The following is a 26680-nucleotide window of genomic DNA, read 5'->3' as shown; positions in this document are numbered from 1 at the left end:
TACACATGTGGTCCCCCTGCAAAATTAACCATCAGGAAACAGCACATCTTCTGAAATTTTTATTTCTTTCTGGGGGACTGAGAACGCACTTCAGGAACAGTGCTGGGCAAGAATGTACTCTTCACTGTGCCAACACATTAAAAAGAAAATGCTTTTCATGCCATGATCCAGAAATTACCTCCTGCCACAACGTGATGGAACTGGAAAGTCAGTAATTCATTTTCTCTAATAGCACTAAGTTTTTTCTTCAAGTTTTCTTCCTTCTGGTAGCAAATATTGCATGTTTTCCTGTGATAGAATTTTTATTTTGAACAGATGTAAAAAAAAAATGTAGCCAATACTGCTTGAGTTTCCAGAAGGCATTTTGTGAGGAGGAATTTTCTCTTTGTCTTGACATTGGCATTCAAGATTAGTTCCATTTTTTCTTCCTAATTAGCTTTTGCAAGACAATTGTGTGTTTGAAACAAACAGAATACTTTCCCTCAGGGCATCAGAAACTTAATCTTTCCAATTTCCTTTCAATGGACATTGAAAACAAAGCAGTGTATTGTAACTCAGTTGGGAATTAAGAACTATGTGACGCAAAAAATGGAAAAAGCACTATGTAAATAAATTTAACATAGATGTCAATAAAAATATAGTAATGAAAAATCCTTTAAGCCACCTTGTTAATACCTGACAGAACTGCCTGTTCACATTAAAGGCTGTCTTTCAAAGGAAGTTAAGACCCTAAATTTAAACAAAACTGAGGAATTTTATATTCACAACACACTGAGTGATTAGCATCAAATCATTTGAAATACCATAAACAATCTGAGGTCTTTCTGGTCACTTTATCCAGCAGTCTTCTTTGTGACTCAAAAAGACTTTTTTTAAACTTTGATCATTCTACAGAGGTAATAGTCCCTCCTTATATCTGATATCAAAAAATCAGTAATGCTAAGCATACAGTTACAAGATTATTGTGATAAACCATAAGGCTGTTAATAACCTTTTAGATGGAAGTTGCACTCATAAATCTTATCAGCAAAATTAATGGTTAGAGTGGTTTTTGGATTCTGATCAACAGGACTCTAAGAAAATAATTGCAGGTCCTTATTTAAAAATTTTGAAGAACTGAAATGAAAATTATAATCTTTGTGGTATATGGCACTCTACTATGAAAGCCTGCCAGGAAAAGAGCTCTATGGTGTGCTTTTTTAGGATTGCTAGCATTCAGACTTTCATATGTAGTACACAGAAATTTCTACTGTGTCCCATTTACAGATAATGCTACACACAAGCACGGTGTGTGCAACATACACAGACATTGCAGAACTTCTTAAAAGTGGACATTCATCTCATTCCTGTGTAGACTTCAACTTCAGCTGTGCCTCCTAAACAGATCCAGCAAGGTACTTACTGATGTGTAGAGGAAACCTTCTCCATTTAGGGCTATATACAACCCAGTCTTTACACCCTGGATAGCGACAACTCGGAGTCCCACTGGTATAAGGTTGAATAAAGCTGTGAAGAAAACACACGTTCAGACATAAATATGCTACAGTTAATACAATTGTCTAGTAAACATAATTAGCAGAAAAGAAAGAAAATCAGTTCTGCATATTTTTTGTTATGCTTTTAAAATCAGACTAACTCAGAAAATCTTTCTTCTTTGATTCTGGCAAGTAGCTCTTTATTTTCCTGGGCATCTTTATGGTTTTCAACTAAAAGGTACTCTCGTCAAAGACTGATATCAAGGGATCTGTGATTTCAAATTTTTTTTTCTTTTTTGAATGATATATTTGATACAAGCAGTATCAAATGGTGTCAGGCAATGACAGAGGCTTATCATAGTTCATAAAAGCACTGAAATATGTGCTTGATTCTAAATGGGCATAAATGTTATTGAAGAGAATACAGAACTTGGGGTAATATTTAGAAAATAATCAGAAAACCACCTAATAACAAATACCCTAGAAATACTATATACCTCTGTAGTAATCCAAACAGCCACAACTTTGATTACTGTCTGAAAAAAGACCAGTGTGAAGAGTGGGAGTTTACCAGCCTCACCACAGAAAAACACAAGTTGTATAAGTAGGTGGCATGAACCAATTATTCTAAAACTTATGCCAGCACACACCTATATTACATTTACTGACTCATGCTAGAAAATTAGATGCAAATCACACATCAGTTTTGGAAGAAAAGACCAGGATGACACAAAGTTTATGCTAAATGTTTTTCCACTGTGGATAAGCCAGGGACTCCCAAGTCCTTGGATGAAAACCAAAAGCACAACCTGTGTATCCAACATATGCAGTGGGGACTATGTTTATACCAAGTCAAGTGTCAGGAACACAGTAACACCTACAGTGAATTCCTCAAAATTTAAGAAGGACATCCATAGGTGTGACCAAAAAATGTACTGAATGAGGCTATCTGTAATCAGAATGCCATAGCTAAAGCCCAAACCAAGAGAAAAAAATTATGTAATTGCAGTGGATAAATACATTTCTCAAGGTGCGAAAATTCCTGTTTGGTCGAAGAACAAAAATCCATCCAGTTTTTTTATGATGAATATGATCAAGTCTTTACAACTGAGAAAAAAAAGCAAACATAGGCAGACTACTAGAAATATAGGCAAGTATAAAAAAAACACCTTTCCTTCTGCATTGTCATGCAAAAAATAATGTGTAACATCAGATAATTTTAGGAATACATAAAGCCAATTTAAAGCTAGGAATTGAAGCGGAGTTCTTCCTAGAGTGGTAGAAAGAAAAATAGATTGTAAAGAGCTCTAGAAGAACTGAAAACAATTTGGCAGGTTTACAAAGAAAATAAAAGAGATGACAAGAATTAGCACGAATAGATTTTAATTTCTGTCATTTCCAAAATTCTCCATTATGATAGGATATTACAGTGCTGTTTACTAAAAAAAAATATTTGGCACAGATAAGGTTCCCTCTCTAATTAATGCAAAACAGTGAAATATGGCACTCACAGAAAAGATATCCTAAGAGTATATAGGCTAAAGACTGCATGGCTTGAGGGCTTTTAGTTCAACGTAATTTGGAAGTCAAAAAATAGTCATAAACTCCTCATTGTCCATTCATTTTATTATCCTCAAATGAAACAATGTCAAAACCGGCAAAATCACTGTTGTGGGTTGTAGAGGGGGAGTCTGTCACAGCAAAACAAAGTATCAGATGGCAATTGAGTTTGGATTTTTTCCTAGAAAAAAAGAAATTGCAGGAGCAAACCATGCTGAAGGGACTTAAGAAACAACTGAAGGGACACAAGGAAGGAAAAACAAACAATACTTATATAAAGAAAAGAGGTGAACACAAAAGACAAGTCAGCCATGAGAAGTAAGTCAGCTAATGAAAAATAACTCATAGTCATAGTGGTTCAGTCAAAAATTCTGAAATCTAGATATTATTTACCATATTACCAATAAAAATAAAGCTCCAAAGCTAGAAAAAAAAATCCAACCACCACTGAACAAGAATTACAGGCCTGTAACCACTGAACAAGAATTACAGGCCTGTAACAATTACAGCAGTGTCTTGTGCAGCCTATAAAGTTAGTGAAGTGGCTTATAGCTGCTGGTGAATTCAGAAAGCACTGTGGAAGGCATGTAATGCATCTTTTACTGCCACCAAATTTTAATTGGAGATTTTCAGAGATCCTTTCATTAGTCTAAACCCTTAAAATTTTAGAGTGTGACCTGAAATGCTGCAATTCTGCACAGTCAGAATATTCAATAAGCTTCACAAAATCCTTCAGGCTTGAGGGAAACTAGGGAGGCCAGTCTACATTCAGCTATCGATTGACAAATGTTCAGCAATGTGTTTCATACTGGGGACAGCAAAACATACACCAGTAAGGCACAGCATGTGGTTTTAATGCACTTTGAAGCAGACCAAAAGAAATTTGATTTCCTCCAGAACCAGACTGGGCAGTAATCTTCACTGAGCAAGACTTTTGTGTTCAATTAGACATTTCAAACATTCCTAGGATTCACCTGTGGCATACCTCACTCTAGTAAAAACCTGCTCTAAGAAAAGCAGAAAGCCTTCTAGAGTCTGCTGGCATTCCAGTTCTGCACAGCCAAACATATGCTCTTATCTGAGGGGGTTGCTAAAGTGAGCCATGTCCCCTGCTTCCTTCTCTCTTTAAGAAAATGATCTGAAACCAAAACCTGGGGAGTGAGGTCCCTGAACATCTTTATGTGCCTAAAGCCAGTTTTCAGTGAGTCTACAGATGAGCTGAGAGGGGGAGCAGCCCCCAACAGCCCAGAAAATACAGCGGTGCCTGGTGCTCAGTGTTCCCATGCTGCACACTTAAGTAGAAAGCCTGGCAATTCCAAATATAAGTAGGATGTGGGAGCAGCAGGGAAGACAAGGGAATTGATTGGCAAAAATGGTGCAAGTAAAACCCTTTTTCCTTGTCAGTGCTAAGAGTGCACACTCCCTTAGCTTTGCTTTGTAGTCTATTTAAACCACAGCTATAAAGCATTTGGGTTCTCTGCCTTTTCTTAAGCCTGCAAGCCTACTCCCACCACAAAAAAGATCAGAAAATGGGGATGGAGACAGTTAGCAGGAACAACTGCCATGAAAAGGTTATTTGTTTAGGTGTCATGGAGGAGACTTGCAGGAACTCCAAATCTGAGTTGGATTCTAATCCTCAAAAAGTTTCAGCAAAAGTTTGAGTCCACTTTTTTAATAAGCAATCACTCCTTTCTTGAGCAAAATACAAAACTGTTGTTTAACTCTCCTTCTTTTATGTTACACCAACACAGTCCATTAACTTGAAATCTGAAATGCCTGAAATCAGATATTTCCATATACTTGTGGAAGTCTATTTGGGTACAATTTACTTGTAGCTGCAAGAAAATTGCTATTACAGATCACTGTTTTTCTCAGGAATCTTGCTACAGACTGATTGCTTAAGAGTTCTGAACTTGCAGCCTCTTCTGCATGCACACTGCCCTTGTGGCAGTTAACAAAACTTTCCACAGTACCAAATCTCCAATCAGATCAAGGCAACTACTTCTTCAATTTATTTTCATCTGCAGGCCCACAGGCAAAAATGACAACTCCATCAAAATATCTTTTAGATTGGCAATGACTGCAAGGAGTGTGGTGCTCAGAGATTTGTCCATCCATTTCTTGTGGAGCAAACCAATTCTAGCTGCCTGATCTTACAGAAGACATAATTAAAACTTTTTTTTTAGTATGACTGAACATTTACCTGTCAGACTAAGATTATCCCAGTGGGAGAAACAGGCTTACCTAATGCCCAGAGGTGGTGTAAATAGATGAGTAAATGCCTGTATAATTCTATGAAGACAAACTTCAGTAAAAACCAGTGCAAGCATCAGGCTGCAGATATTTCAGTTCAGTAATCCAAAATTAACATGCATTAATCCAAATTTAACAGCACTGCAGGTGGTTTTTTCCTAATCTTTATGTGCTTTATTTCTATCTAATTATCTCATTTACCTTACAAGGGTGTTGTAAGGGTTATTTTATGAGTACCTTCCAACCAAAATATGATAGTGGTAGGTATTTTTTAAAGACATTAAAAAGTTAATGCTTCCACATTCAATTTGGAAGATATAAATAGAAGTATGCATTAAAAGATGAAAATAAAGGAATGTTAAATGGTTGCAGGATTTCTTGAAGAGCAGCTCTACCAGTTACCAAGCACCACAAAGGAAGTATAGCATGTTGCAGCATAATAAAAGATGTGCACAGCACAACCAAGAAAAATTTTCTTGGATAATATTCACTTTTTCATTTATCAGTTTTTGAAATAAGACTACCAATAAGTAATGCTCTTTTAATCAGAGAATATTATAAACATGTTACAAACACAACTGTAATTTCATAAGGGTTACAAATTGCAACATGTGAGTGTTACAATCAGGTCTGTCAACTATAAAGGAAAGTATCCTCATTTACCTTGCATTTTCTCAGTGGTCGTTGGCTGAGATACACTCTCAGGTGTATCTCTAGGCGAATTCTCTAGGTGAATTTAAAAAAGCTATAGAGCTGAAAGATTCAGGGTTTCAGTCTCAGAAATGAAAAAGTTGGAATTGTCTGTTTCTCAAATTTATTAGTCTTCCTACTAAACCTACCCTTCATTCATGAGACAAAACTTTGAAGATAGACCAAAGCCTAAAACTGAGCTGGTTTAGGTGGGGAGGACAGGAGGAAAATGTAATGCTTGTTACTACAAGGACATAAGGAAATCGTTTCTATCTCTTTATGATTTCTGTGCAGGAGCTTGTTTTTCCTAATTAATAATGATGAGGCCAGTGAAGCAAGCTGCATTTGCACCTGTAAAGTCCAGGAACATGAGAGTGAGTGTGACAGCTACACTGAGTAGGACCTCAGTAACCAAAGCTACAGCTTTAACCACAGCCACTCCTGCTTTTGCTACAAGCAAGACACAAACCAAACCAGAAACTGAAAGGTATTAGAGAAATTAAATTTAAAAAAAAACCAAAAACAACAAAAAACAGCTAAAACAAGATATCACTGAGACTGGGGCAAAAAAAAAAAAAAATACAGACTGTGCACACAAGATTTTTTGGCTAACAACCTTAATTTAGGGAAGTGATTTAAGGAAACTCAGCACCATTAACGAATAGGTGCATTAATTACCATTGTTTCATTAAACATCATTATCTTGGAAAAGTTATAAAAAGGAGTTACAACAATGAACTGAAACCTGTTGGTCTGTTTCTGTTTAGGTTGGGTTCTAATATCATGGCCATCAACACAGGCAGACAAAGGTACATTCATGCAATTGCACATCAAGTCTTCCTTCTTTTTTCATGCAAGTTTTTGCGCACAGTGATACACTAAAAATTTTGTCATCTCTCTCTGCAGTTTCTAGCCTTTACTCAAACTGGGACAATAAGCAGCTGATTAAAACAGCTGGTACAACTCATTTTGACTTCAGATAGAAGCAAATTTTAATCTTAGTTTGAGGTACTTTTCTATAACAAAAGGGTGTAAAGTTATGTTTACTGACATACATGTAAAATGAGTACAAAATGATATAGGCACTTGAGGGAATTTTAACTCCAAGTACTTCTCTAACTGCTTGACACAGAATACATGGCAACAGCACAAAAAGTAGCAGCATGACTAAGCTTCAAACAGTTTCCTTGCTGAAGACAAAAAAGAAACTGCATCTTTTTCTCTCCCTGACTCCTCGCTCCCTCTGGCTTCTCTGACACCCAGTTACTCAGTGGGCTCTCTTCAGGGACAGTGAACAGTCAGAAGACAGGTGGAAGGCTGGCAAAGATGCACACCCTTTGGCAGCCTGTATTTCCTTCTTTTTATGAAACACACCTTGAATGGAAGTCATCCTCACTATCCAGGTAGGTATTCTATCAGTCCTACAGACAGCTGATACGTGTCCATCCCTTCACCCACTGGGCACATTAAATGGGCAGCCTGCAAGCACCACAGTCGGAGGCAGGATCTTCTCCCTTGGGCAGCTGCCAAAAGTTATTCACTTGCAAGCCTCAGACAGAAATTACCATGCTAAGGAGCTCAAAAAATAAAATAGCAAAACACTGGAAATTCTATCCATGAGAAAATTATTGTTTTAAAGCAAAAGAAAGAAGGAAAAACATCATATGCTGCAATAAAAAAAGCAGTAGGAAAAAAAAGTTCAACAGGAAATGAAAGGTAACAAAGTGGAAAGGGAAAAAACTAAGACTGGCAGCACAAAAGAAACAAACACATATTCATACAATAATAAATATACCAAATGGGTAAATCTTTTCAGCTCTTAATATAGGGTTGATACATATATACTAACAAAATTCCAGATGTAGACTGTAGGCCTTCCTGGCAAACACATTAATTTTGCGTTCTTCTGTTCTAAACTGTCTTTCCAAAAAATATTGGAAAATTGGAGTAGTTAAGAAAAAATTAATCCCACCAGTTGAAGACAGAAAAAAAAATGACTTTGTGGGAAAAAAATGCCACAATTTTTTAACCAAAAAATAATTTTCAGTAAAACAAAATAACTAACAATATTTATACAAAATACACAATACTTCTATATGGTATTTGGTTGAGTTTGGAGAAGTTCAATATTTCAGAATATTCATAATATAGAACATTTATTCTGCATTTTGGAAAAAGAAGAATAAGGAAGATGGGAAGAGAGATGGAAAATCAGAAATGCACAGAAGAGGGGAAAGAGTAAAAAAAAAAAGAGGACAATTTGTAAAGATGACAACATGAAAAAGAGAAAAGTAAAGCCACTGTGATCTATCTTTGAAAAGACTCCACATCTGTAGAGATCTTAGAGTTAAAAAACCTCTCAGAAATAACAATAAAACATTACAAAATTGTTGCAGTCCTACACATCTTCTTGCTGAAGCTGAGAATAAGAGAGAGGGTCAGAGAGACAGAGATCTGCATTTATACCCTGAGAGAGTTCTTAGACCTCATCTAGGCAAAGCTTCTATAAAAAGTGAGAATAATCTTGTCTTTTTTAAGGTTGTAGTGTGTACTCCAGTACTGAAGTGGGCATGAGAGATAGACACACGGAGGGAAGAAAAGAAACAAGGGTGAGAGTGGGATGGGGAGGACATGGAAGGGGAACAAAACCACTTGAAAAACAAGCAGAGAGGTATACATAAAAATGTATTAAACAACTTTTCTCTATTAAAAAACTCCAAACCAAATAATAAAAGATGATCATGCTATCTGCTGATGAAAAGTGTTAAAAATGACAACTAAAACAGGAACCTTACCAATGTAAGGCAGAAAACTCAAATACTTTAATTTCTGCAGCCTAATTTCAACATTTTTAAGGAAACTAAGGGGTTATTTATATATGCATAATAAGAAAATTAATCTTGTGTATTAAAAGTGTTTAAAATAAAATTTGAGATGACACAGAAAAGTTACTTAAATATGTCATGGTAACTAAAATAAACAAAACACAAATCAACTATTTCTAGAGTAAGAATAGGTTTGTTTAATTACCATTTGCAGCTGAAGTTATGAAACATATATATATGCTCATTGAACGAAAATACGTAGCAGTATCATAGGAAAAGCATACCAAAGCAGCAACCCACACAGCCTTTCAAGACCTCTTTTGTTTGGAACATTTTTAAAAACTGCCACTTTTGCCATCTCTACAGTGGCAAAAATCTCTTAACATCATTGGAATTCTGGCTAGCAAAGGATTTTTAGCCCCGAAATTTTTAGTACCTTCAGCAAGTTAATTTAGCATGTTTTTTATGAAGGTCTTTGATAGTTTAGCATACATTTATTTGCTCGTAAATTTGGATTTTTCTGGGAAATTTAGTTTCCATGTCTTGTTGTTTCTTTGTTATTTATCAGAAGATAAGAAATTTTTGTTGGATAAAGAATTCTTATTAAAAAATTCTTTTAATATAATTTTACCACTTTTATAAAATTACCAGAAGACATTCATTGGCCTAAATATCTCCCTCCTAAGGTCCGTGAGCTCTTAACACCTTCCCCTTTCAGAGGCAACACATTTAGGCCAATGTCCTGCACGAGCCATGCTGGTGATCACCAGGCTTCGAAGGGACAGAGCCCTCCTCCTTGGGACACAGCACATTCAGAAACCCTCCAAAGGCAGGCAGGCAGGCAGGCAGGCATTCCCACGGTGCCTGTGCAAACACATTCGAGCGGTGCGGTCTGCGTGTGCGAGTAACACATCCCCCTGGGGCAGTCACTTACTAGAATTACTGCTGTCATCCTTGGTTCCATCGAGACTTCCATCGGGGTGCATTTGCAAGTAGTAGCCTTGCCTGCAATATAACCTGGTCACTATACCCTTGAGCTGGGGATCTGAAAGACAAACATATTTTGTCACTAGCCTCAAAACTTTTTCCAAGAGTTATCCCTACTTCTCTCACTGTAGGAGGATGTTTGGTGAAGCAGCAATGCTGTCTTAAAAGTAAGCACTACAACAGGATGTGTGCTGATGGAGATGGAGAAAAATCTCTCTGCAGAGTGTTGTTAGGTCAGTTCTATGTCTGTTCTCTACCTCCAACATCCTTCATTATAATTAATACAGGTAAAACAGAGGAAAAAAAGAACATCCGAAATACCCACAGACAAAAGCTTAAACCGTATTAAGCCCTGCAAAAAATTGTAGACTGTAGCAACAAGTTTTATAGAAACTAACAAAACATTTGAAAAACCCTACTGGTTTCATATATGTTAGCAACTTACTGTACTGCACATAAGTTTTAAGGAAACTGGGAGGAAAAGGTCTGTTTCCTTTCCTATCAAAAGTGGTAAATCTTTTGGGTACAATTTGTAACAGCACCATCTGAAGTTCTCAGAATATTTTAACCAAGCTAAAAGCAGATCCAACTCACCTGCCCTCTCCCACCCCCCAGGTAATAACACTCAAAATCAGGGCAAGACATAGCCTTTGTTCAGCAGAAAGAAAAAGCTGAAAAAGCTCTCAGTAAGATAAAGCTAGGGGAAATCCAGGTAGTTTGGAACAATGAAGGTTCTCCATTTAATATTCTGTGTTTATGAAAACTGCCAATAATTGGGCAGGGAGTGCTGAGCCACAAACTCTTTGATTCACAGCACAGATGTTGTCTTACCAAACCACAAACTGAGCTGTTAGAAAATTATTTCACAGAAAGAAGGCATCACATCTTTAAAAAACTCAACAGAACTACCTCTAGGTGATATCAATATTAATATTGTTAAACATTAACTATTAGGCCAAGTTCCAGATGGCCAGTACATAAACTTGTGAGGACATTGGCATTAAAATATCTATATCATATCACGCTTAGCTGTGCAATAATGAATTAAATTCATAAATACTCTGATACAGATATATTATAAAATAAACATGTGAACTTCAAAGGAAGACAGAAAGTATTTTCATGCATGCCTGTGGGCAGAATACAAAATTTGTGTATAATTGCTCTCACAATTAATCATGCTGGGTTCCTTAGAGTATCCTAAAGGGATGTGAAAACAAACAGCGATAAACAAAACTGCCTCTAAATGGTATGTACTGAAATTTCTGTAGAGGCTAAGTTCTATGAAATTATCCTGCAAATGTTTTTATTGAATATCCAAATTACAAAGTCATATTAAACAATAAGCCCATCTGAATTAAAAATACAAGTTAAACTGTAAATATAATAAAAAACCTGTTACTATAAATAGTAACACTGTAAGACTTCCAAGGCATGAAAATAAATAATATGGACAATCAAAGATCAAAATATAAGCATATTGCAACTTAAATTTTTAAAATTTATTTAAACTGGAAATTTTGCTTTCTGTTAATTTTACATTATCAAAAGTTTGTCTTTAAGTATGAATACTCAGAAGCAAATATTTTAAAAAATTAAAGCATGTCAAACTGTAATTCATTTGAATGTATTAACTCCATCAATTTCATCAGGTGATTCAAAAGTATTTTCATAATTTAAAAATGAAAATTGAGTTCCTTTTACACAGGCACTATTCCATCAATGTATGCTTTCAATGAGTACTTCAAATTGACAATTTTAAACATGCTTGCTTAACACTCATTAAAAAGGCATCTTTAAATAAAAATATAATAAAATATTGTTCAAGCTAGATCTTTAAAAATTATAAATAGGAAAATTATCAGCATTTTGAAAAACACTTTCTATACCCAAGGAATCATGAATAAATTATTTTTTATCAACATTTTCTAGTGCAAAGAAGTTTCATAGGAAGGCAAAGTAGAGTCAACTCACTGTCACCCACTGTTTACATCTACTGCTTCAAGGGAAAAATGTCAAACTTAGAAGTCATTTTCAAAGTTGTTTTTTTTATACTCATTCTATTCATTTTTCTAAATTGAAAAATTAAATATAATTTCTAATACTCATTCATCTGTTTTCATCAAAAGCATTATTTAAAATTAACCCTGCTTTACCAGCTATCCAAAATTATATCTGAATTAAAGAGAAGTGACACATCAATCTTGATGCGAGTCATAATAAGCAACAGTCACAAAGACTACTCCATACAGCTTCAAGGTAAATATCTCCAAGATGAAGCAGACAATCCTTTCAGGCAAGAAGTTTATCTCTTCTCCTTGCAGAAAGATAAATTACCCTTTCACATCCTTTTTGAGACATCTGAGCAAGCAGAGAAGAGAAATCTGCTAGTCCCTGCATTTCTGTAGCATTTCATCTACCCTTTGTCTCTTAATAATATTACAGGAACAGTCAGCTTCAGATGATTTGCAAATGAGTTTCTCAAATCCTTGTTGACCACACTTTTTTTTTTTTTACTGTCTTCTAGACAGGAGGAGTGAGCAACAATGCCCAGAAACAACAGCAGAAGACTGGTGCTGGGTGTGTCACCTTTATATAACTCTCACCAGGGTGACAAAGACAGACAGACCAGCATTTATCCTTACCCTTTAACCCCCACACTTGCTTTTATCTTCCCACATGTAAGAGAAAGAAAATGGCAAGAAAATACAGGAAAAAAAAATCAGAAACAGGATAAGATACAACCTCACCAAAGAGCTCATGATTTTATGATAGAAAATCATGAGCTCATGATTTTATAATAGAAATTTGGTTACTAGTTCTCTTTGTGTCCTAGCTGCCACAGTGAGGTTATTTTGTGAACAATATAATTTGTATTTAATTTCAAACACCTTGATTTCAGGGCAAATGAAACTGAAAAAAAGCAAACTTCACTGTGCATCAAAAATTATGGAACAGTTCAACATTTCCTAATGATTTTCATCAATCTTTTTTTGCACCTTGATTTCTGAGGTTGAAAATAGTTCAGCATGACATGTCAGCAATGCCATACATTGGGAAAAATTATTCTGACTTGTCATTATTAAGGTTGTCTCTTAAAATTCAAAGCTGTACCGAATGGACAAAGCAACAGCTCCTTAAGCCTCTCTTTCACACTAATCTGTGTGACAGCAGCCACTTGCAGCCCACTTTTCTTGCTTTTTTTCCTTGTCAGTGGTGATGGCAGGATGCATGATTGCAGTTAGCATGAACACTCTGTCAGTAGCTTTTCTGATGTTCTCAACAAAGGCAGAGTTTAATTAAGATGTCTTCTCTCTCAAATAGTGGCTACAAAAATGGCTTTCCATTAACTCATGACAGGCTGAGTGCAGCTCTTGCTCTAGCACAATTATGACACTTCATGTTTTGAATTGTGAGTATTTTCTGTTCACAGAGAGGATGGCTTTCACATGTACTTCCCCACTCCAACACACTGCCAGGACAGATGTATTTAGAAAGTTTATAGATTTAAAATAAACTAGGGAAAAAACTTATTAAATATGAGTGTTGACACATAGTTGAATTTAAAACACTAAAAGAACAGTGGTGAATATGCCTATTGTATATTTTAAAAATTAGTCCCTTAGCATCCACTCAAGTTTTAATGTTTAGTTTTTATCAGAGAAAAGCTTTTTTTTTTTTTTTACTGTCATTATTTATTTCTTCCCTCTTCTGTGCAAAGGTACTAAATAAAAGTCTGCTGACAAGCAAATGCTTAATTTGGGGTGGGGGGGGGGGGGGGGAGTCTCACATCAACTCACATTCTTATGGAGAATAAACTGCACTATCCAGTCAGCCACCAGTCTGCCACAAAATGAGTTGCTCAGTGAGCCAGGTAAAAGCCAGTATTTAGAGGTACATTCTGCTCAGATAGCAGAGCACCAAACCCATAGTAACAGCTCCAGGTACTTCATGTTTTACTCATCCTTTATTCTTTGCACTTCCGTCCAGCAGTTTTTACCTGTGGATATTTTAGCATTAAAAGTACCACTCATATTGGTCCAAAAAAAAAAACCAAAACCAAAACAAAACAAAAAAAAAAAAAAAAACCCAGAGCATTTTTTATTTAAGGCTTATGGTACCCTGATAGTCACCATGATTTGGCTGTCATGTCTTGCTCACTGATGTTATGGTCAGCATTTGTTAGGAATCTTCTCCCTCACCTATTAAACTTTATTGAACTATCATAAAACCCCATTATAGTCTGTATTCAGATTTTTTAAAAAGTCTACCCCCCCCAAATCCTGCAACCACAAAATTCCTTTTATACCTGGGAAGTAAAATACCCACGCAAAGTCTAGAGTGTCTCATCCACTCCAGCCACATCTCCCTATTATTTTGTAAGGCCTGGGAAGAGCAAAAAGCCCCTTTTCTTGACTTCTCACACAAGAGCACTCTAACAGTAGTGTGTGTGTAGGCTGTGTGGGACTGGAATTCTTGCCGTCTCTCTTGCTGAAGTGTCTCTACTTTGTATAATAATTAATTACCCCCTGCAGGCAGGTTAGACCCCATCCATAATACCAAAGTTCAAGACATCTTCAACCCCTCACCAACTTCTGCACAGAAACTTACTGTTGCTTTAGATTAATGTCTGGATACTTTTTCAAACTTAAAACACATCTCTGTAGTGCTTAGTATTTTAGAAACTTTCCACTAAGCAATTCAGCGCTGGAAGCAGGGAAAAAATTCTACGTAAAAATTACATTTTATTTTTTGGATTCTCATTTCAGGTATTTCAGTTCCCACTGGAACGCTTTTCCCAGTTTTAAAAAGTCATCTACTTCTCAAGTGTACTGCTTCTGCTCTACTGCAACAATTATCAAACAGATACAGTCGTTACAGATGATCACATCGCATTTCACCTTGTTTATGCCAAGCCATGCATTGTCATTCCAGCACATAAAAGTGCAGGGTCCTCTGAAAAGTGTTATACAATCTCAACAGCAAGCTTCCTGAAGCTAGTACATTGCCAATGGGGAATTCAAAATACAGAACTTTGTACTTCATTTAAAGGTGATAAAATCCTAAATAGGCATCTAAAGCCATCCCTCATTATTAAAGTCTTCAGCTGTTCCAATGATACAGCTCCTGCATTCAAAAGCTTTATACAGTCTTAACTTCTTTATTAGACTGTCCTGTCACCTGGTGTCTTAATGTTTCCAAGTTTCTGATCGCTTTTTTACTTTCTCTCATTGTTAACAGAAATAATAAAATCTGAACGTTTATTTTATATGCTAGTGCTCTCTCATTTTAATAATATTTCTTCAATATCTCACAATATGCATTAGAAAATTAAACTTTAATTAAAAACCTAAGAGAAAAATATTTTTGAAAGAAAGTTTTGCTCTATTCAGGGCAAAAGGGAAAAGCACATAATGTGAACTCAGAAAAGCAATAGCTTCCATTATTCCCTGTTCCCATAAGTAATAATAGTACTTGTTCTGAAACGAGGTGGCTTTCTCTTTGCTCACTTATTTTTCCGTTCTCATGATGATTACAGGGCACTCAACTTTGGTGTTTATTTTTAACTCTACTTTTTGTCCATTTATGCCTCACATCACAAGCTCGTCTCCTGCAGAACCCCGCTTTGAGAGCGCGGTGAGGAGACAGAGAGTCCTCCCACGTTCCTGTGCTGCCATTGTCATTGGCACTTCCACAGCGTTTATGAAATTTCCTGGTAAACTATGAAAGCAAGCTGGAGTTCTGCAAAATGGTTGCTTTTCTTAAAAGGCCCCTTTGTGCTGGCATCCTTGCCTTTGTGTTGCAAATGTTTTTATGTTAACAGCAAAATGTGCTCCCTTTCCATTTGTGGGTGCTCACATTTTTTCTCTGGGTCTCACAATGCATTTCAAACTACATAAGCCTTGTTTCTTGCTATATGGCTTTACTGGAACAAATATGATCATCAACAGAATTACAGGAACTTGGCTGCTAGCTGGAATAATTTATATCTGTTCAGATTTACAAGTTGATTGGATTCAATAGACTTGTCTACAGCATAACAATTAACAGCCTCCTTTACCACACATATTATTTTGAAGGGTATTTTTTGGAAAGGGAAGAAGATTAGATTGTTCAGAAAACACTTTGTTCCAAAATCAGTATTTTACACGAGCATGGTAGCTGAATTTTAGTAAATTCATTAAATAATTTACATTTCTCTTCCTACTGGACTATACTGTATAGATCTGATGGTTCTGATCTTGCAAACACATGGATTTTTTGGAAAATTCCCGCCTAAAAACTGCCTTCTGCTTTTGACCTATGTTTCTTCTCCTAAAATCCACTACAATTCAAAACTAAACTAATTCACTAAAACACACTAAAATTCAAAGATCTCAAATTCCTTTATATCTAAATGATATCTTAGTTTATGTTATACACAGAAATACTGAGAAGAAGCTGGTCTCTACTGCCAAGCTTACTTAGAAAGCACCAGTCACAGCTTAATATATTTAACTATAAAGCATGATCTTCCACTAATGAAAAAGCCCCATCTCAGCAACTGTATTCACTTTCTCAATTTACTCGGAAACACTAAAATTTCTACTGTCTAAATTCCATGTAAGAGAAGTCTTGCTATTACAGTTTTTTATTTGTTCTTTTCATTTTACATAAACCTAAAAAACCCCAATATGTCTTACTGAACCTTATTAATATAGATAAAACAACCTTCTAGTACCATGTTTTGGAGCTGTTCCTGTACCTGAATATCTTAGCTTTAACTGGCACACTCTTGATTCTAAATTGCAACAGCAAAACATTAACATTATAAAAAATACTGCTTAATGTTTCTCTTGAAAAGAAAAAAAGCATCAAGCAATAGATCCCAGAAATAGGTAATTTGTGTCTTCAATTTGCAATAACCTCTACTTTGTTATCTTTCCATGAAAAGCCTTTGCCAAACACAAAATGTAGTTTTGCTCACACTCAAAAAATATCAAAAGCACAATAACATGACAGCTTCTATTACCATTTAAACTATGTATAAAATTTGACTAATGCACTGCCCCTGGAATCAGTAAATAAATGGGATTTAAGAATGAGATTTCTCTAAAGATGTCCCTGAATGCTGAAAGCACAATAGGATGGGCATAGATGACCTTTACACATGTAATTTAATTTATTTCACATAGCGCCTAACTCACCAAAGAATGCATTTGATACTCCCCTTCCTAAATAATTTCAGGTTTTAGGAGTCAATGTTTAAATATTGCATTTATTTTCACAAGCTTTACTACTTATCTCCTTGCATGCTGCATTACTAAGCAATATCTGAAGTGAGCTTCTATTTCTTTCACCAACTGACTTAGAAATAATTTTCAAAGTGCCCAAACAGTCTATTTTACAAGTATTCAAAGCCATCAGGGCAATTGTTAATGGAGAGAGGATAACGGGATAATTTTAATACAAAGTATTGAATTATACTTGAAATTCCATTTCAGGAAGCTTCCATAACACCAAGTGGCAGGGGTCTTTAACTTGTTACTAACTTTATTTAATTCTTGACAGAATACATAAAAGTTCACAAAATGAAGTATATTTCCTCTGCTTAGATATGAAAACCATCACATCTGAAATATGCTTGTCAAGAACATAGTGTATTATATTTAGTTTTATGTTTTGCCAATGGCTCAAAATATTAAAATAATCCATTAACATTACATTCAAGAAATTTTAGTTTACCAACTAGTTTTAAAATTGGAGAAAAACAGAAGATGCACTGCCAATGAACTGGGACAAAGAAGATTTTTTTTTTCCTAGTTGGAAGTGGAAATTAGAAATTGTAAAATATAGAATCATAGACTCATTTCATTTGGAAACACCTTTAAGATGTTAAGTCCTACTGTTAACCCAGCACTGCCATGTCCACCACCATGTTCCTTAGTGCCAAGTCTATACATTTTTTATATACTTTTATACTTTTATACAATTCCAGGGATGATGACTCTTCCTGGGGCAGCCTGTTTCAATGCTTTCACCCTTCCAGTGAAGAATTTTTTTTTCTCTAATATCCAACTTAAACCTTCCCTGGTACAATTTGAGGCCATTTCCTCTTGTCCTGCCACTCATTACCTGGGAGAAGTGGCTGACCCCATCTGGCTACAGACTCCTTTCAGGCAGTTGTAGAGAGTGATAAGGTTCCCCCTGAGCCTCCTTTTCTTCAGTCTGAACAACCCCTGCCCCCTCAGCCATTCCCCATAAGATTTTTTCCCATAAGATGTGTCAGAGACACATTGCAGAGCAAAGATTCAATTTTCTTTGACAGCTGAAGAACTTAAAAGCTTTCCTGATTTCAGGTGCAGCAGATTTCAAATATCTCCTAATGCAGAAGTCTCATTTTTTACTGCCACCATAGATGCATTACTACATTTTATAAAATTTTGATAATCAAAAATCATCATTTCCATGAAAATTTGCTGAGATGAGTAGAATGAGTTGAGATTTGTGCAGGTTTAAATATATAAATCAGAAAGGCAAAAGAAACAGGAATTATCCTTTTTCATCAGTACTAACAAATTAGTGCACAAATGTAAACTCTTGATTAACAAAATAAAAGTATTAAGTAGTAACCAAAGATAAATAAATCTGTTTCAAATTTTAAAAACTTATTTAAAGGAAATAAAGGTGCTGATAAAACAGTCACATTTTAATTAAGTATTCAATAATGTACAAAACAAAAAGATTTCTTCTTTATATCAGACAGGAAAACATTTACTGTGAAAAAATGTGGACCAATAAACTGACGTAAAACTTTTAAAAAAGTAGAAAAGTAAGAATTTTACATAGTAGAATATTGTATATTTTATGTATATTTGTTAATTATTATTTAATTAATTATTGATTAATTATTATTGATTAATATTGTATATTCTATGTATATTTATAAATTATTATTTAATCCTTATGCTTTAACATAAATCCTCATTGTCAAACCATGTCACTGGCTGAACAGATTTCCTTACAAAGACAAAATTTGTTTACAAAGAAATCACAGCAAAATGAGATCTGTTAAGTGCAAATTGCATTTCAGTCCTCTTCATGAAGAAGCAATATTACTGGAGATGCAGGAATTCAAACGAATATTGATTGAGAAATGGATAATCCCATTGTGAAGGAAATAAATATATTTTCATATTTGTTATTAGTTAAGAACATTATTGTTTCTGTATAAAGCAAGATTACAGAGGTTCCATCAGACAAGGGAAAATTTGTGCTGTTAGTATGAATACAATAACTTATTTACTTAGAAAAATATTTATTTTTCTAGGAAAGCACGAATGTACTGGCATTAATTCTTAGAGAAGAGCTACAAAAGAATTTTTAATATCATTACACATGCAGTGTCAATTCCAAATTTTTAACAATTTAAATAGCACTACATTCCTCTTTCACAAAGGGTTGCTGTTTTCACTTATAAACTCCAAAACCACTAAGGGCAACAGAAGTGAAAAGGAGGAAGCATTACCAAAAGAAGTATAATAGAGTGTGTTCTGCTTTTTAAATTTATTTATTTATTAAGAAATTACATACCCAAGAAATGTGATGAGTTACCAGAAGCAGATTAGTAAGAACTATTTGAACCAGAAAGAGCAAGTCATATTAAAGATTAAGTTCTTTCTTTTTTTTGCAGTGTAACTAATTGTTGCCTGGGAATGCTCTTTAACCAGGCAAAAATAGCAGACAATTTCCTATAGTTTATTCTACTATTTGCACAAGCACTTGCATGTTTTCTCTGTGAGATGGAGAGACAGAAAGAGAAGCAATGCATGGCTGCTCTCATTTCCTGAGATAATTTTTTTCCAAAATCTCCCTGTGAGAAAGAGAAAAGTCCATTCAGCCTGCAGATTGCAAGGCTTTGTAATCTGTGGTATTAAACACCATTCAGAAATCCTAAGAGTAGCAGCTTGAAAAACTGATTTTCAAACTGAGACAAGAAAATAATCCCCTGCACTTGAAGAACAGAGTCTGAATCTTTTCAAATTCTGAATAAGAGAATAATTTCTTCTATCACTGGTATGACAAAACTATGCCTCTTCACTGAAACTATTCTCTGCTTATTTTTTGAGTTTGGGGTTAACTTGGGCCACACCTTCAAGGCTTTTTTGTCTTCTCCTCATCTCTGCTACCCAAGAAAACTTGGAATACACAGAAAGAAAACAAACTATTATGAAGTTACATGACCCCAGGATCTGGGCTTTAAGGAAATCAGTGGAATTTGACACTAATGATATAGGACAATCATAGGAAACTGTGACAAGCAGTCACTCAGCTGAAACCTCTTTGAGGGACTTGAGCACAAACAACTTTGTTTCTCTGGAACTTCTCTTTCTTTCAAGACTGACTCTAGCAAGAACAAAAAGGCATGGCTACAACTGGCAAATTCCATTTATTCTACCTAATGATCCTGAAGGTAAAAAAAAAACAAATGAAAAAACCCCAAACAAAATCAAACTGTTTACCCCACTTAGATTCCCCTGTTTTGGAAACACTGTTTAGTCCAGATATTTAGCTAATAATCAGAAGTATACTCATAGCATCTATGAGAAAATGTGCAGAATCAGTTCAGATCAACTTGATTATTGACTAATAAGGAGTAAATCTTCCAGTTCTGAATCTTTTGATATTGTAATGGTAACACACTGCGCAGAGACTATCCAGCCACTCACTGCCACCTACAGAAAATGAAAGTATTCTATAACATATCACAAGATTAAAAATACCTGCTAGGTTGTGGAGGAGCTCAAAGTTGGTTCATGTTTTGATGATGTCCAAAAATACCTCAAAAACACTGATAGGTCTTTCAATCTCTAAATCTAAATTTTATTACAACATAGACCAGAACATATAGCTTTTAAATCTATAACCTGAAAATGAAATAAAAAATAAGAGCTTTATAAGGAATCTCCCATCCTATCTGGTGAAATTTTGCAGTGATTTAGTGAGCTGTTTTTTTCATGTCCTGCTTTGCCTCCAGTGCAGCTCTCCCATGATGGACAACTGGCTATGCATCTACCACACATACTTTCTTAATGTGTTCAGATTGCAAGCCTTCCTTCCACTGTTTCTCACATCCTGTCTTTCACTCCCTACCTACTGCCCTCTCATTCCTTTATTGTTTCCCAGCTGTATTCTTCTTCAGGTATTGTTTTCCAGCTGTGCATGCACAATAATAGACTATTCAAGAGGAATAAGATAACCCTCTACCCTGCTGCCCAATCACATCTTAACTTCAATAACAAAATAGATTTGTAAGCTTATACAAATCAAACAAATTTGCCTTCAGTCACATATGTCCTTCTTTATAAATGTATAGAAACAGATTCTCTTCAGGCTGTGAACTTAACAGAAGATATAAACTCCACCTTGTAGCTACCAGGAAATGCAGTGCACTCTATAATTTCAGGTTGTGTCATAGAGATATATCAGGACAAAGACCCAAACCCACCAGCAACTTCTTCAACCATCCAGCTATCAAGGGCATTTTGCAGAGTAGTAAGTCAGACTGAAGAACCATGGCAGCTTCAAATTTGTATTCTCTGTCAAGATGTGTAATACAAAACTGACAAAAAACCACAAACCAAAATATAGTCTTCAAAGCTCCTAAGCCACCACCTCCATAACTGTGGCTTCTTTCTTCACTGTCTGCTTGGCTAAAAGAGTTAAAAGCATCATCATTCCTTGTCAAGCCTGGCATCATCTCTTACTTTCTTACAGATGTCCAATTATGTGTGAAGACACTAAACGAGGCAAATTCCAAACATGCTTTTTTGGTGTCTCTCAATAAAGTAACAGGTGACATTCCTCTAACCACATATGAACATCTCCCCTGAGGTAGTGATCTTCAACTCTTTCAAGATCAAGTAGTGAGAAACACATAGCTTATTCTGAGGGACAGGCCAAAAATGCACTGAATTAAGTACACCTGAGAGAGCTTATTTATGCACCCAAAACATCTATCATGTGCTCTTCAGACCTGTTCACACTGTGGAGACACCAATGCTCTCTGCACTTTGGACAAGTCTTTCCCCCCAAGACTCAACTCCAGCCCTGTCAGACAGTTCTGGTTGGACTAGAATTATGGCCAGCTCCAGACAGCTGCTCATTCACTCTTAGGTTGTGTTAGGAACCCTACCTATACCACAAACATGCAACCATATGGGCACAACTAAATTTAAACTAGCTTGCTTAGCATCCTCAACTATCAGCTGAGGATTTTTCTCACACCAGGACTTCCACTCCACCCTTCAATTTGAAGCTTGTCCTGAAAACTACTTTATAGAACATACAAGTTTAAATAGCATGTTTTAAACAGAAATCAAAAGCAATTTCATTCCCCAGATCCATGTGCTACTGTAACAATAAGTTGTGAGAGCCAGTCAAGACTGAGGTGTCTTTCACCAGCATTCAGGAGAGCCAACAGGTATGCTTCTAGGGAAAAAATTACAACATTTTCTGAGTATTAATATTAAACCCTCTTTAAATCTCTTATATTTCCTGCACGTTTATTATACCGACAACTTAAATGCTATTAGAAGCTGAAAGATTACAGATATTGAAAAGTAGGAATTTGTCCCTGGGATCTCCACAGCAACTTCTGCCTGTGCCTCGTGGTGCTGCAGCTCTGCCATCAGCCCTGAGCATGGAGCAGTTGCAACAAGGGCCATGAATTTTACTCTGTGATAATGTCCTAAAGATAGCTCTCAACTGGATGTTTCAGATCTCCTTAGCTTCCCAATGCTGGGCCTGAGCTGCCTGTCCTTCCTTCATTTTCTAACCCTCACATGCCCATACTCAGGCTGTCCAATGAGCAATCCAAGGACTGATCCTCTGTACCATAAGCAGAGGTGTTGCTGGTTCTTCACCTGTAATGCAGCAGGTGAAATATCATGTGCCTTCGTATCCTAACACATCTCCAGTGCAGATTTACACACACTTCAAGAGGAACATAGCACAGCTGAAACACCTAGCACTTCTACTTTTTATCAGGACATAAATTCAAGCTTCTCCAGCTCCCATGGGCAGTCAGGAAGAACAAACAAACAGGATATTACTAATTTAGAAAACAATCTGAAATTAATCTACTTCCTTTCCAATGAAGCTCAGTTTGTAGCAGAAGTCTTGTTTGTTTTTCAGAGACCTTTGAAAAAGTTCTCTGTTTCTCAACTCAAATGCAGCAGAAGTGTCCAAGATAACCCTTCAGATTTGACACACAAGCCCAACTCCTTTCTCTAGAAAAAGTGAGGATTAGCCTTCATTATGCCTTATTAAGTTCTTCACTAAAATCTGTGGCAGCAGCCTCATCAAGTGCGTTTCTAATTATTTCAACCTGTATGCATAGTCTAGATTTACCAGAGAAGGAAGAGGAAGAAAAGGGGAAAGAGGAAGTAAAAGGTCCCAGGACTCTGACTCATGCACTTGTCAGCTTCTTGCTGCCACAAAACCCACCTATCATATTTTTCTCTGTGTATTTTGCAGAAAAACACAACTGGTCACACCAAAACAAAAAAAAATTGCCATGAACTCAGACTTTAAATCCTTTGTTTCCTTACAAATGAAATAGTTTGTTCAATATAAAAACATTAAAACTATAAAGTTCAACAGACTGATAACATGAAAAAAAGACTTGTTTCAAAACTGAGGAAAAAATTCAAAATTGAGAAATATCTATCTGAAAACAGAAGCTTTACTCCAGACTGTTCCCAGGTTCACACCTCTTCCCTACAAGGAGAAACATGGTTAAAATCTGTGAAGAATATTTCATTATTTTGAGTTCTACATTGGAAAGAAAAGTACTTTGAAACACATACCAAATAATCTAGCTAAACCAGAGGCAGATAAATCTTTTCCAGCTGAGTCAATGGGACTGATTCTGATGCTTCTGGTTCCAGTCCAGTTCAGATGTATATGAAAGGACCTGAAATCTAAAGAACTTGTGATAGGTATATGCCCAATTTGGAAACAGAGAAACCAAAGAAGCAGAGTACTACTGCCAGATTCAGATTCTCATAAGAGTAGGACCTAAACCCTCTCACTGGGAAAGTGTTGTGTCTTGAGAGAGGACAAGTGCCTTCCATAGAATTTGCCTGGCTGCCTCCTGAAATCTCCAGATGTCCAGCTCTAATGCAAAGAAAACCAAAGCTAGTTTTTAATTTCTGCCTAAAACTGCATCAAAAGTTGCCTCTGCGTTTCTATTTAGCATTCTTTAATTTCAGAACATGGTTAGCCTTGAATATTTTGAAATACATATTTTAAAGGCCATGGAGTTATTAATTGAAATTATTGTTCAAGTTCAAAGTCAAGCTTCTTCCATGACATTTAGGTTAAAAAACCTGTATTTTCTACAAGATTTTTAATGTGCCCTATTAATTACAGCATTCTGTGGACTCTAGTGACTAAGTTACTTGGACTCCAGCAGCATGAAGATGGTGAGGGTAGCACTGTGGGCAAAACACAGAGGGCTCACTCAGGAGAGGAGCGAGATCAGGCTCCACTTTGGAGGGGACTGGGCTGGTCCAGGGCACAGGGGCATGTTCCTGGAGGATCATAAGCACTGGCCTCATATGTAAAGTCACAGTAAAAAGACTCCTCTGCCAGCAGACTTCCACGCCATACCTAAGCACAAGGGATTAGAATCACCCTCACTTTACAGACAACAAAATAAAAGAACCAAGAGGATGAGCAGTTTGTCCAATGGAGCAGTACAAATGTGGTTTTCTGCTTCCTAGTCCAGTAGGTAGATGTCCCTGCCAGGCTACAGAGAAGGACTTAATAGGACAGGAAAAGACGCAATTAATAACTGGGCAGACAGAAAGCACTATTTACGAGCATGTCAGAGGCCATGAGTTAAACATTGCTTGTGTTTCTTTCTGTAAAGCAGTATTAACCCCACTGCTGAGGGAAATGGAAGGATTTTAAAAAAGAGGAATTTAAAGTGGGGGGAAGTGAAAGGGAAAAGGCTTGCCACTCTTAATAAAATAAAAAGATGTCAGTGCAAATAGACATCATTTATTACAAACCTCCTATCAGAGTAACAAAATGTCATCTACTGATGAATGCAACTGGAAGGGGGAAAAAAATAAAAAGAAACTTTTGTCAACAGTTTCCAAACAATTTCAAATCAAACAATTTGCTTCTAAAATTATGTTTTGGTTAATTCATGTTAACTACTGGATATGTGTTGTCCAGAATACATAATTTCTCAGGGGAATTGCCTCCTCTGAAAAGTTGCAAATTCTTTCAATGGCAGTTTTTGCATACCATAAATAGCTCTAAGACTTTTCTAAAAGTCCTGCGACATTTCATAGAATCACAGAATGGCTTGGATTAGAAAGGAATTTAAAGATCGTGTAGTTCCAATCCCACTGCCATAGGCAGGGGACATCTTCTACTACACCAGGTTGCTCAAAACCCCATCCAACCTGGCCTTGAACAGTGCCAGGGATGGCACAATTTTTCTGGGCATCCTAAATTTAAAGCTGAGTAAATTAGAAATTTTTGTGCAAATTACTTTACATATTGTTGGGACAACAGCAAAAATCTAAAATTTTGAAGTTCTCAAAATCTCCTAAATAACCAAACATTGCTAAATGCACAGAACTGTCTATACTCCATATACTCTATAAAAGACAATAAATGTTAGTGACAAGAGCTACAATTAAAATAATCAGAATATTTTGGATGATAGAAATGGAAGGGAGACAACTCCAGGTAAATGGTAGGAAATTTTAGACTTCAAAATATATTTATTGCACCCTAAAACACTCCTTGTTCTTAAGAAATCTGACTTCTCTGTGAGAGAAGAATCCCGTTTTCTCCTCAGCTCTGCTGCCACTGCAGCACAAGGGAAGGCTCCCAAAGGTTCAGGCTCCCAGCTCCACCAGGCAGCCTGCTGTCTGTCCAGGCTCTATAAACTGGGAGGCTGTCAAGAGGAATATAGCTTTGTTTTGGGATCTACAGTAATACTGTGGGTCTCAGCTCTCCCCAGACCTGCTGTGCAGCATTTCAGGAAGGGGAAAAAGACTACTTCTAGAGCAGACTCCATGACTAGAGTCCTTCCGACTTCTACATCTGATGCAGTCCTTCTTGGCTCCCTTCACAGCTAGTGGGTGTCATGAATTACTTCCAAGAAATAAATATTTTTAATTAATTGCATGTCAGTCAAAATACGAACCTACAAGTTACCCAAGTTTTGGTGTCTCCATAGCAAGAATTTTCATTCAACTAGGTGAACCTAATCCCAAGGTTCTAGAGTAGATCCATGGCCACCTATTCACTGGTTGGAAAACGTACTTTGTTTTTCCTGGAAGTTCAGCAGAATCAAAATATCCTACTAGAACATTCAGATTCAATGGTAAATGACCACAACGAATAATCAATGATGTAACAGATGATTGCAAAGAAACTTGTCAGAGAAAGGTTGTGAGTCATCTGAATCCAGCCAATATGGAAATCCTTTGAAATGTCATCCTTAAAGAGGAACTTTTTCAAAACTGAACTTAGCAGGAAATTATTTCCTAGCAGGTAGAACAGGAAAAGGTGCTAAACAACTGTTTATCTCCAAATAAATTAAAATGACTACCTTAAATCAGGATTCCATACAAATAAGTGATAATGGTTAAACCTCCTCTGAAAGACACACCTGAAGGGCAACAGCCCCTCTGCCTTTGTAACAATCACCCACAGCATTCCAGAAGTTAGATTATTTCCCATCCTACTTGACACCTGTCTTATACAGCCCCTTGAAGAAACAAGTTTGAGACCTTTCAACAGAAAAACACACACTGCATAAAGCAAACACATCTAGTATCCATTCATAGCATACAGGTAGCAATAGTGAACATGTGCCAC

At 36.2% G+C, this 26680-nt stretch overlaps 1 protein-coding gene across 5 annotated transcripts in view; it reads right to left on the bottom strand.

Annotated features, from left to right (window-relative positions):
• The window catches only part of FGF14 (fibroblast growth factor 14), a 380035-nt gene that overhangs the window by 81430 nt on the left and 271925 nt on the right, over positions 1–26680 (bottom strand). For 3 of the 5 annotated variants that reach the window (XM_054654603.2, XM_077173514.1, XM_054654604.2), the window contains 2 exons: positions 9738–9848; positions 1403–1506 (listed from right to left, as the gene is read on the bottom strand). In XM_054654603.2, coding sequence (XP_054510578.1) covers positions 1403–1506; positions 9738–9848 — 215 coding nt within the window. The remainder of the gene's footprint in view (positions 1–1402; positions 1507–9737; positions 9849–26680) is intronic. The other 2 variants (XM_077173512.1, XM_077173513.1) reach the window with 1 other exon arrangement.

The sequence above is a fragment of the Agelaius phoeniceus genome, chromosome 2, assembly GCF_051311805.1.
Source record: "Agelaius phoeniceus isolate bAgePho1 chromosome 2, bAgePho1.hap1, whole genome shotgun sequence".
Lineage (NCBI taxonomy): Eukaryota > Metazoa > Chordata > Aves > Passeriformes > Icteridae > Agelaius > Agelaius phoeniceus.
This window is presented reverse-complemented; position numbering and strand designations above follow the sequence as displayed.